Source organism: Amphiura filiformis, chromosome 19, assembly GCF_039555335.1.
Source record: "Amphiura filiformis chromosome 19, Afil_fr2py, whole genome shotgun sequence".
NCBI classification, from domain to species: domain Eukaryota; kingdom Metazoa; phylum Echinodermata; class Ophiuroidea; order Amphilepidida; family Amphiuridae; genus Amphiura; species Amphiura filiformis.
Window position 1 is genome coordinate 10,562,034 of NC_092646.1, and position 12,739 is coordinate 10,574,772.

The following is a 12,739-nucleotide window of genomic DNA, read 5'->3' on the forward strand; positions in this document are numbered from 1 at the left end:
TTCACTATTCCACTCGTGTTTGAAATTGAAAAGGAAAGAAAATCTTTGTTGTACCAGCAGGATACACGCGCGCAACAACGCATCGCGTTGCGTATCGCGCAATTTGTTAACGCACAAATACGCTACACATACGCGACGCTTATCTGCATGCGCGGCGCATCTTATGGAAACACCACGGAAGCACTGATTTCACAAAAACCTAGTGGTCAAATGGCTCCGTTTTAGCTGATAAAATGTGGGTTTTTCAAGTTCTTTCCCCGATTTAAATATCAAGTTGTGAATGGATTTCGCTCAAACTTCTCAAGGGGCCGTGGATTTACCCGATGTTCATGTAATGTAAGGTAGAAAAACGAAAACTACCGCATTTTCCTGTGAGATTCGATGAAAGTGCAAAACGTGCCCACTTTAAACTTCAACGGCCATTATTTCAATGTTCATTTGCTCGGTAAAATGACGATTTAGGTACACGATAACTCAATAAATACAGCATCTATAGGTAAGCAAATATGATCATCGTAAGAAGCATGATCGACTCAAGAAACGGTTTTCTCATTTTTTTATATTTTGGTCTATTTCCGATTTTAGGCATTATTTTGTGCAAATAGGCGTTTGTGAATTTAAAAAGTTCATTTTGATGCCTTATATGGTCAATATCTCAAAAAATAAGGCCAATATCAAAAAACTAAAAAAACGGTTTTTGGAATGGAGCCTCAAGATTGAGATAAAAACAAAATAAAAGATTTTGGAAAGAATGTTTTTTTGTTATGATGTACCGAACAAATATTGCCAAAAACTCACTTTTTTGTGATGTTCTTCATCTATGTTGTTTTTACACCAAATCTGTATTTATATTAGGATTTGTTGATGTCTTGCCTTTATAAAAATGTATACTTTTATATGTCTTGCGTGAATAATTACAAAGTTATGGCACTTTTCCTACATGCATGTCTGAGAGTACACAGCTGCCTTAAGCTATCAGTATTGTAACGGGACCGAGCTTGCCCCTAATACTTTTGTAAACGACTGATGGAGAAGACTAGCATTCTAAACATACAAGTGGTAGCGTAGTATCAAAGACTAGAATTCTCCCCAAGATATGTGGAATCAGTGATGCATGAAAGGAGAAGTAACAGGTAAAAAATGAGACTTGACAATTCTGTTTTATATTTGCTTCTTTTGTTATATCTTGTATTGTTATTTTGCTCTCATATTTGTCTTATCACATCACAATTCATAAATACAAGTAAACACTGGTAAAAACACAATCTCTTTTGACGATATTTCCTTATTTCTCTTCTTTAAATCCAAATAAATTACTAATAAATGCTGCCGAAAAGTATATACTATCTGCTTGAATAATCGAGAAGCATAAAAATACAATTTAATCAACAGAATCTCTCATCACATGACATAGTCATAGGCTAGGCCAAGGCCTAGTAGGCCGACTACAGAGTACAGTATCCATTTCTGTACACCTATACGAACTTGCCATGCAACAATGAATGCACACAAAATACAGTGCATAATTTTCCATTGGACTTGTGCATGTGTGCGGCAAGTCACTTGCACAATAGGCATAGGCGCTAGGCCAAAACACCGGAGTGCATAACAACCCGGGTGTTGCCACAGCCAAGCTGCCCCTAGCCAGAGAAAATAAAGGTAGAGAAGCGACACTCCGTACAATTAACGTGCAGACGGCCTATACCGATGTGAGGACAGAAAATGTGACTCTCCTGCTAGTCTCGGGCGCGGGCCAGACTGTATGCGGTATGAACAAAAACATAATTAACTGGTTGTGTAGGAGACTAGCAGGAGAGTCACATTTTTCTGTCCTCTGCTGTCCTCCGGAGTGTCGCGGTCCTGCCCTAGCTCAATCTGAGCTCCAGAGTAGGGCGTATTTGCTTTGGTTGGCAGTGCTTACCTTCAAACTGAGTGAAGGTTTGGGTGGACTATTGTCCACCAAGCAATCTGATTAATTTGCGTTGTGCACGGCCTTTTATACTCTCCTGAACGCGTTCATGGAACCTTTTGGCGGCTGCGTTCAAAGCGTAAGCTCCGTTACTATATGGATATCGCGCAGTCACTCCGCGTCAGGCGCTCACTTTCGAAAAGATTTGAACATGACGAAATCAACAATTTAATAACTAGAACAATTGCTAAAGTGTTTTTAAATCAGGAATCAAACTGATGACCCCATTTTGACCATGTAAAACATAAAAATACTCCAAAATATCTTAAAATTCTACATCCTTAAACAATTACATCTTAAATAATCCAAAGTTTGATCAACAAAAGTCGTTTTTAAGGAAATTTACGATTTTTAGGAAAACTTGTTTACGTTCCCAGACGATTGCTGGCCGGGGAATTTCAAAATGACAAATCTAAAATTCTTTGAAACAACACATGAAAAACCTGAATTTTGTCCTGAATATTTATTCATAGACGGTATGTAATACCTTATTGTTTTCCTAACAAAATTATTTACACAATATTATAAGATCTCAGTACAATACTAGCGGAAATAGTGAAATTTGAGGCCAATTTCGCACGCACTTCATGACAAATTTCTCTGCCGTATTTTCAACCCACGGCAAAAACTGACGATCGACAGGTAAACAAATCCAAATATTTACAAAAATATACCTTGTGCAGAGCCATGCAATCATTTTTAAATGTATAATAACGATCAAAAACTACCACGAACACGTGAGCATCGTGACTCTTCTCTAAATGTGAATTTGACAAAAGCTGAATTCGGCCATTGACAACACACGGGAGGTAAGCTTAAAAACAGGCCAAAAATCTGAAATCGCATTTTGGCTCTCCGTTTCAGTATAAAATGATATATATGACCTTCACGATGCTATTAATTTAGCCCAAAGATTAGGAAAACTAGCAAAACTGGTGAACTGGTACTGTTCAAATAAAAACATCTGCAAATCTTGCTGCAATTTCCAAATAGTATTTCTATTACTTAAATAATTATTTTTGTTATTTCTTTTAATACAAACAAATTACTGCCTATGGCGACTTTATCGTATTACTTACATATCAAAATCAAGTAATAATTACAAAACTCGCCGTAAACTATCACCTCTGTGGGTGTTTGGGATATAACCGGCACGAATATTTTCTCAACACTGCGGCATGTGAGAAAGTAGGTCAATAGTCAGAGAATACAGGGCGGGTGCGGCACGCCGCACCCGCCCAAAAACATATGACGATAACTAATTTGTTACTTTTGGAAATCATAAAATCTGGTTCACGACCTTGCCCTTAGATTAAGGTCAGGTCTGTGTTTACTAATAATGTAGTAAAGATGTAAGGTGAAGTGCTGTAAGCCTTGAAGCTCCTTGACTGCATTCATTAAAATAAATTCTAAATATTGTTTCTAATATCATCTGATTGCAATTGATGAATTAGGTATTAGTGCTACCTTTTTCTTGGATAATCCGAGAAATAAGTTGTTTTTCCACTAATTTCTTACTCGTAAATAGGTCTATATTTGGATTTGATGTGTGATTGATTTTGTATTGTATTGTACAGTTGTTATAATAAAAAAAAATATAAATAGATAAATAAATAAACAAATGTATTGAATTTTTATGTGTGAACTCGTCCATTAATATCAATGGAGACTAAATCGGTACCGGTACCATCATTATGATACAGCTTGTATCATAAATGATCATGTATCAAATCATCTTGCTATGAATGCCATCAGGGGAAAAAGGTTTTTTTAAATAGAAATAGAGGTTCTAAAAAGTTCTAAAGTTGTCCTCTCAGGAGAACCCCTAGAACCAAAAATGGTTCCAAAACCATCGAAATGGCCGCCCCCCCAAGCGTTTTCAGAAAGGGTTCTCCAAAATGAAAGAACCTTTTTTTAGAGGTTTAAGAGGGAGGGTTCTCCTGAGAGGACAAAACAGGTCTATCTAGAACCCGATTTCTTAGAGTGTATGCCTAATCAGTCTGCTATGTTTGTTACGTGCATTTTTGGTTTTGTATAAATGTAGCTAAATGTCAGTCATACCATCTTCTCTGGTCATACCAATTGAGTATCTTTGGTCATACCATGGTTATACAACATCTGGTTTGGTGTGGTCAATTTGTCTGCCTACTACTTCATTTACTTTCTATCCTAGTCATTTGAAGTATTACTGGGTTGTTGACATTGACCCTGACTACAGATCGGAAGCAATCGAAAGTTGTCCAACCAAAATACAATAAAGGTCAACTTCAGGACAAACTTATTTCTGGCATGCGCTTTCATTTGGAAATATTGCCCATTGGTTTTTTTGGTTTTTTTTCAAAGGACTATTTAGCAAAAGAATTCTATTTAATCCCATTTCCTTTTGCTCAGAAAATCAACATACTTAAACATTAAATACTCTGGGGATCCGCTATATAGAACAGCAAGCCTGAAAAGCTATTCTTGAAAATCCATAACGGAAATACATGAAGAAACATATGCCAAACTTCACTTTACGTATCATTTACTTTTTATACAGGTTGTATCAAAAAGATTGGTAGGCCTACCCATCCGTTTTTGTTGTTAATTAATTCAAAATCTCTCTCTTCCAAAAATATCGTCAAAAAATGTGGCCTATGGGCTATGGCCATGGAGCCTTTGTAGTACATCTGAAACGCAAAATCGGAATCAACTTAAATAGTTTAAATTTTGGGAATAAGCTTTTTTTCGTGGATATCTACTGAAAAAATGACATTGAAAAAGGATGCTAGGATCACGAAATCGATGGGTTTTATAGCTTTTTGATAGCCTGTATAGTTGAACGATTTTGTTCATCCATTTAAATCGACATAGCCTAATTTCGTTTATCATGTTTATGTGGTTAACATTGTTCTCGCATATTGACCCTAAAGGTTTGGTTTGTGTATTGTTTGAAGGTAAATAGTAGTATTGTTTAATAAATCAATTTCAAGAACATTGTCAATAGCATTGTTCAATGTGGTTTGACTGGTTTTAGCATAATCTATAATGATTACAGATTATGCTAAAACCAATCAAATAATGAAGTAAAAGTGTTGTTTTGTGATGAATGAACCACTTGGCTATAACTTGTAGTTTTAAATATTTTATTGGTGGTGGTAAATAAATATAGCAATATTCATACAAAACTACTCAATGTTGAGTAATAAGGGAACTGAGCCACCAAATGAGTGAATAGAAGTCAATGTTGATTAATTTTTTACCCAAATTGAGTAAAAATTTAATCAATAATTATTAAGTTCCGTTTGACTCATTTTATTACTCAACATTGAGTAATTTTTACTCATTTTTTATGTCCTTCAATAAATGATTTTCATTAACATTCTTCAGTGATACTCTTTTCAAATATACAAGGTAATATTGCTAGTAATATAATTATATATTGCTAGTAAATATAATTCCTGTTAAAGTAACTAAAGCACCTGTGCAATTAAGGTGCAACCCCCCCCAAAAATAATCACATTCCCCTGCGAATCAAATGGTGCGTCCCTAGTGCTGATCAAAGTTCTCCCTATTCTGACAGATGATAACTCAACACAGATCCTGGAGCACCACACATCGCATTATTTGTGCTCTCAAACATACAATGTTTGCCAGCAAGTTTTATTAATGTTTTAAAACGTTTGATCAGGGCCTATTTAAACTCGTATAAATTTCCGGGCAACCTTTCTTGCCACTCCCCACATGTTACTCAGTATGCCATGATAGCTCATGATCATACATATAGGATGTTCGGCAATCATGGGGCTAATTTTCAATGACCTTTATTTCTAGGCCAATTTTTGAATATAGGCCTAGACATTGGTATATTGCTATAGTAACTATAGTTGTTTCAAATTTTCTCATTTTTACCCCGGAAAAAACACCGTATCCAAAAATTTCGAAATTTGCCACCGTGGGGAAAATTTGATATAATTTGGCATATCGATGGGTCTAAATTTATTTAAAATTATAGCGATGGGTCCACTTTCATATTCTCAGTCACCCCCCCCATACCCTAACCAAACCAAACTTGAGTATCCCCTGGATTATTGCCCTCTTGTAAAATTTTACGAAAACGTTTTGTTGTTTACTTTGTCAAAAAAATGTAGTTGCGTCTTTTAAATTCGGTATTTCATGTTAAATTATGAATTCATGTATAACCATAACATTTTGAGTTGACCACATTCTCACAAAATCCTTTCAAGAAATCACTCTTCATGCTCTTTATTATTTTTAGAGATGTTGCTTGATCTTTTTCCCACATCACGATTGGAAATGTGTATGTTTCTTCACTTATACTGTATACGAGTTCATTCAAAGTTCTCATGAGAGTTATATAGGGTGTCCCAAAATTGTTAGGTATATTCATCCCAGCACATCTCACTGTATGTATCTGTCAGTAATGAAGGTATTGCTAATTTGATACCGATACGTGTGGATGTCTTTTAAAAGATTATGGCATATACAGTGGAAACTCTTTAATACGAAATCTGTGGGGCCACAAAATTTAGTTTGTCTTATCCATCAAATGATCACATCAGGAATTCATTACACCTGAAAATCAAGCTTGACTTATCAACGAGTTTCCACTGTATAGGCCTGCATAATTTATATACATAGGTCAAACATTTTTCACTATAAAAAAACCCAACAATATCATTATATCATAAACCAAGTATATTCAACACATCTGGTATAATTAATCCTTTTACAGCCATTCAATGATACCAATTTATATCGGTGATTTCCAGTGACCCATTTTCTGTGCCATTGTTTTTAGGATAAAAGAAACAAATAATAGACGTATTGTTTATTTAATTCTATTTCCTAAATCAATTAGAGAATTCAATTCTTTGTTGTCCCTTTGTGTTGTACCATAATATTTTCATCTGATGTTGGGTCGTAGCACTATATAGGCCTAATATAATAAAAATGTACTTGCAACTCTATCCTGGGATTCCAATATAACATCTGGATGTATACATGAACATCTGTAACTCTCCCCCACTCGGGCTCTGCCACTCGGGTGTCGACTGCAGCTTTCTTTTTTTTCCCAAAAATTTCAGAATTGTAACTTTTCATGACCATATTTGGAATCGGCATGAAAAATGCATTAAAATGGACACAAACAAGCTTAGTATTGGTTCAGTGGTTCTTACGATATCTCTTGATATTTAGAGAAAATATAGACCTCAAAACTTAGATTTTTCATGTTGAACTAGCATGCAGAGCATAATTATGAACAGATGAATGCAAATAACTATTCCAATACTCACCCCAATCATCTGTCGTAGATAGTGATACCGGACATCAAGTTTATATAAATAGAAGGACCAACAGAATATACCGGCATTCAGAGCTAACCAAATGGTCTGAAAAATAATGATAATAATTAACAATAATAATTACGTAATAATAACACCACGCCAGCAACAACAGAATAATATTATAATTAGAACAATGCTATGATAATAATTCTACTATATATGTATCATAATAAATTTAATAATACCGTAATTGTTTTAGCAATTATGCAACTATACACTTCTAGTGCCCGTTTCTATTCATCGTTATGTATTCTTCTCCCGTGCATTATTTTCGCGAAATACCCTTCACAGCCCAAATTATATAAACCTGCACGCTAAACAATGCATTATCTAAAACCTGCACGCTAAACAATAGATTCTAGATAATACGTGCACGCTCAAATACTAGAAATACTACTTTCACATAACCATAAAGTAGAGTTAGGTGGCGCTTTAGACACAGAGATCACATAACTATATAATTGTCTGTTCGATATATATACCAACAAAAAGTACAAATATACATTCTGTGGTGTTAAAATGGTATAGTTACAAACGGTGTTCTATAATAGTGTACAATTACCGAATAAGGTGCAACTCGCTAGACTTGAGTCCAGTCCTCGTTTACGGAGTTTAGGATTAGGGTTTAGGGTTGGGATATAAGACTAGTAGAGTTGCACCCTTGCAAATATCATTGTCATAAATTATGATTAATGACCTCAAATAAATCAAACATCAAATGAGAATAATCGAGCTTCTATTAATTAAAAAGGGCCAAAAACAGGTGGATCATAATTATACAAGATGACACCATTGCAAAATATTCAGCATTTTACAAATGAAATACATGTAGGCCTATATCTAAAATAACATAGCCGGGCCCGGGAAACACACACTAGCGCATAATATCATGATCATGCTTTATAATACCATACTCTCTAAATGTAAAAGAGTGAAAAACCACTCTGAATTTCAGAGTGAATTTAAGTTAGCTCTAAAAGAGTGGGTTTTAGCTCTAAAAGAGTGAAAACAGTACACATAATTTCACTCGCGATTTCGAGTGAGCCTCACTCGCTCAAAAGTGCCGCAAAATCTCACTCTTTCTTGGAGTGAACTGTCAGCCAATCAGAAGCGCCGAAAATCGGCCGATGTTTGTTGAACTTGTGTAACAAAATGGCGAACAGTGTGTGAATGAATGGCGAAAAGAAAGCGGATTTGATGAAGAAATAGACAGCATACTCAATAGTGATTACATTTATGTGTAGGTCATAACTCGTAGCAAGTATACACTTGGTCTGGAGACAACGGCGGCAGTAAGCTTAAGTCATATGTGAGCAGTTTGTTACCGGCCCAGTTGCCGGTTTACATGTACGCATATGTAAGCTTATATGTAGGTTACGTCGCATCACGCTTCTCCAGACTGTGACCGTAAACATGGCATTTGCCAAGTGTTATGTCGTACACCCGTGTACTCACCATTGAACAGTTTGACTAGCTTCACTAAATCCATAGTTTTTCATCATTCATCCCACACTGAAGTTCGACACATTGTGTATATGTGCTTAAGCTTTAGACCAGTTCAATATTCCTAGACCGGGCCCTACCCTAACCTGGGGCCTATAGCCTCACAACAATTTAAAGCACATAGGCCTAGGAGCTGTTATGAACTGCTGTGATATTCTTGTATATAAAATAGGCCTAAATGAATAAATAAATAAATAAATGCTCTTTTCTGATTCACTCTTTTCCGGAGTGAATTTTTTCACTCTTTCTTGAGAGTGAGCTTCACTCTAAAAGAGTTGTCACTCAGATGGCTCTTTGAAAGAGTGAGATTTCACTCTTTTTGAGTGATTTTTCACTCTTTCACATTTAGAGAGTAGGCCTTCAAACACATGTGTTTGAAGGCCTATGATAATACTGAACAAATTGTTAAATCCCAATGTCGTGTGTTTTAATATAAGTAGTTCAAATTATAGAGCTATAAAGTCCAGTTGATATTCACCGTAGTACTAGTCTGACATCTAAATCGATCGTTTCCAACTGGTTCAGTGCTCTCTGTGTTCGAAACCACAATATTAAATGATCACAACATAAAGTCAAGTCAATTAAACCATGCGTGAATAAGTTACCTAAGTATGACGTATGGCGCAATCGATACCATTGATTACAGGGATTGATTTTCTTTACCATGCAGTTAAATGCTACGTAGCTGGTCAATGTCCTGACGGTGTTTTTAAAATGTAAGATATTTTCCCTAATATTAAAACTAATATAATGAATGCAGCAATTAATATTGCCTATTGTTTTAATAGGCCTACACTCAAAGTGTATGACGGATAATGTACTCGTGCAAATGCATTCGTCAAGATAATTGCACTTGCCATGGAGTTATTGCATTTAGCTTTCGAGCCTATCGGCTCTCAAGCTAAATGCAATAACTCCACGGCGCGTGCGATTATCTTGACGAATGTATTGCACTCAGTTCATTATCCTTATCTTAACTGGTATTTAAACTGCGTGCCATTGCTTCAAAATAAAAAGGACCGCCTTGCAAAGTACTATTTTATGACTGCAATTAATATAATACAATTATATTATACAAAATATCATGTCGTTCAAAGAAATTATGAGAATAGCATAATAAATGATATAGACCTACATAAAGTTAATGAGACTCCATGGCCTAATACACATGATACGTGTAAGTAAAACAACAATGAAATGTGCTTTTAACTAATTGATATGTTTCTGTTAGCAATTAGTAATTTAATACAGTGCACTGTTTATATGTGGTATGGGACATGACACTTTTTTAGATTACTGTCTTAGCGACAATTGTCTTTTTAAAGACTATTCTTGTTTAGGGTTCAGGTTCGAAACCAAAACATATGGCAGGTGAGTTTTAAATTAATGACTCATATATAGGTCCTATTTCTTCTTCGCGTCAACTTATATTATTATTAATAGTGTACTACATGTGAACAAAATAATGAACGCTCATTTATTTCAACAAAATATAGACGAAAATGATAAAGATATGAAGTCCTCTACCACTGTGATATCGAATATTTCATTACATTTCACTTTATTCAGGATTAAACCAAGGATGAAAACACAAAAAGTACACTCATTTGTGGTCCTTATTACATTATATATAATTATATTTTTAGTTTTCAAAGACCAAAGACAATTTAAGTCCCTATGTGGGGTTCTATCCAAGTGTATGTATATAAAGTTGTGGCTACTCCAAAGTTGACTAAACTGTCAAATAAGAACAAATTTATATATCGACTTTGTTCATTCAATTCAGAAAAAGTCTGTGGTTTAGTCTGCAAACTGTTGCTATCGTTGTTGTGGTTTTCGCTTAACCTATCATATGACCAATACGCAGACAGTGTACTAGTATTTGTTTGTGTTTATTAACGCGGCTGTGTACTCTAGCCATTGTTTCTTTCTCAAAATTGAGTTTTTATGATATGTTTGTACCTTGTTATGTTTTTTATAAATACAAGGAATGAAAATCCAGATTTGTAAACTCCAACTGCAATATTTTAAGGATTTTATTTCACTATTCCACTCGTGTTTGAAATTGAAAAGGAAAGAAAATCTTTGTTGTACCAGCAAGGTACACGCGCGCAACAACTCATCGCGTTGCGTATCGCGCAATTTGTTAACGCACAAATACGCGACGCATACGCGACGCTTATCTGCATGCGCGGCCCATCTTATGGAAACACCACGGAAGCACTGATTTCACAAAAACCTAGTGGTCAAATGGCTCCGTTTTAGCTGATAAAATGTGGGTTTTTCAAGTTCTTTCCCCGATTTAAATATCAAGTTATGAATGGATTTCGCTCAAACTTCTCAAGGGGCTGTGGATTTACCCGATGTTCACGTAATATAAGTTACAAAAACGAAAACTGTCGCATTCTCCTGTGAGATTCGATGAAAGTGCAAAATGTGACCACTTTAAACTTCAACGGCCATTATTTCAATGTTCATTTTCTCGGTAAAATGACGATTTAGGTACACGATAACTCAATAAATACAGCATCTATAGGTAAGCAAATATGATCATCGTAAAAAGCATGATCGACTCAAGAAACGGTTTTCTCATTTTTTATATTTTGGTCTATTTCCGATTTTGGGCATCATTTTGTGCAAATAGGCGTTTTTGAATTTTAAAAAGTTCATTTTGATGCCTTATATGGTCAATATCTCAAAAAATAAGGCCAATATAAAAAAAATAAAAAAAACGTTTTTGGAATGGAGCCTCAAGATTAAGCTAAAAACAAAATAAAATATTTTGGAAAGAGTGTTTTTTTGTTATGATGTACCTAACAAATATTGCCAAAAACTCACTTTTTTGTGATTTTCTTCAAAATTGTTGTTTTTACCCCCAAATCTGTATTTATATTAAGATTTATTGATGTCTTGCCTTCATAAAAATGTATACTTTTATATGTTTTGCGCGAATAATTACAAAGTTATTGCACTTTTACTACATGCATGTCTGAGAGTACACAGCCACCTTAAAAACAATAATACTTTAATAAAGTTTGTCTGAATATATTTGGGGATCTCCGAATATTTGTACTATTTGTCATTAGAGACGGATTTAATCCAAAGTGTCCATGCACACTTGAAGTACAAACATTTATGGACCAAAATGGCCTCATCCCAGTGACATAGTTCAGTAACCTCAATTAAACAATCATAGTGTACAATTTGACCTCAAGTTGCACATGTTGCAGGGTATGAGTTTTTGTACCCACATTTTCAGAGGTCATTCAATGATACAAATTTATTGGGGTTAAAGAACTGTGCCCTGCTTAGATGAGCATGTTGTGGATCCTAGTGATATTGTTTTACCAAAATGCATTGAAAACAACATAATTCTTTGGGAGACTTTATGTTTGACCCGTACTTTGCGATTTGAAGTTTAGATTTTGCATACAAATAAAAGGTGATTGCATCTATCGCACCCATGAAGCATTTCGTATCAGATTGCAACAGGGATTCATATTACACTTGCATTGTTTACTGCTGAAAATTAGGACAAAGTTTACTTTTTCAGACTATTAAAATGTCAGGAGGGTGATGCGTCTAATCGTGAACTAGGTTTATACCCTATAGTCACCACCGACGAGCGACGCGACACTCAGGGCCATTAAACCTACTGATTAAACAAACACAAATAAACAAACAAACAAAATGGAGTATTTTGAAAGTTCTTTTCCCCTGATTCTTCAAGTCCCAAGTATTTATACACACCACAGGTATAGGCCTACACCCAGTCCCCACCCATGCAACACACCCCATGTCACGTGCACCCCCCCCCCCCACACACACACAATCAAAGACATGCACTACAAGCTAATAATGCAAGGTCTTAGTGCCTAAAAGCCGGGCCTAAAAGCTCCTAAAATGCTCGGAAAAAGCA

At 35.3% G+C, this 12,739-nt stretch overlaps 1 protein-coding gene across 1 annotated transcript in view; it reads right to left on the minus strand.

Annotated features, from left to right (window-relative positions):
* The window catches only part of LOC140140906 (NADPH oxidase 4-like), a 41,262-nt gene that overhangs the window by 27,010 nt on the left and 1,513 nt on the right, over positions 1 to 12,739 (minus strand). The window contains exon 2 of the mRNA XM_072162660.1: positions 7,267 to 7,362. Within this exon, the coding sequence (XP_072018761.1) occupies positions 7,267 to 7,362 (96 nt within the window). The remainder of the gene's footprint in view (positions 1 to 7,266; positions 7,363 to 12,739) is intronic.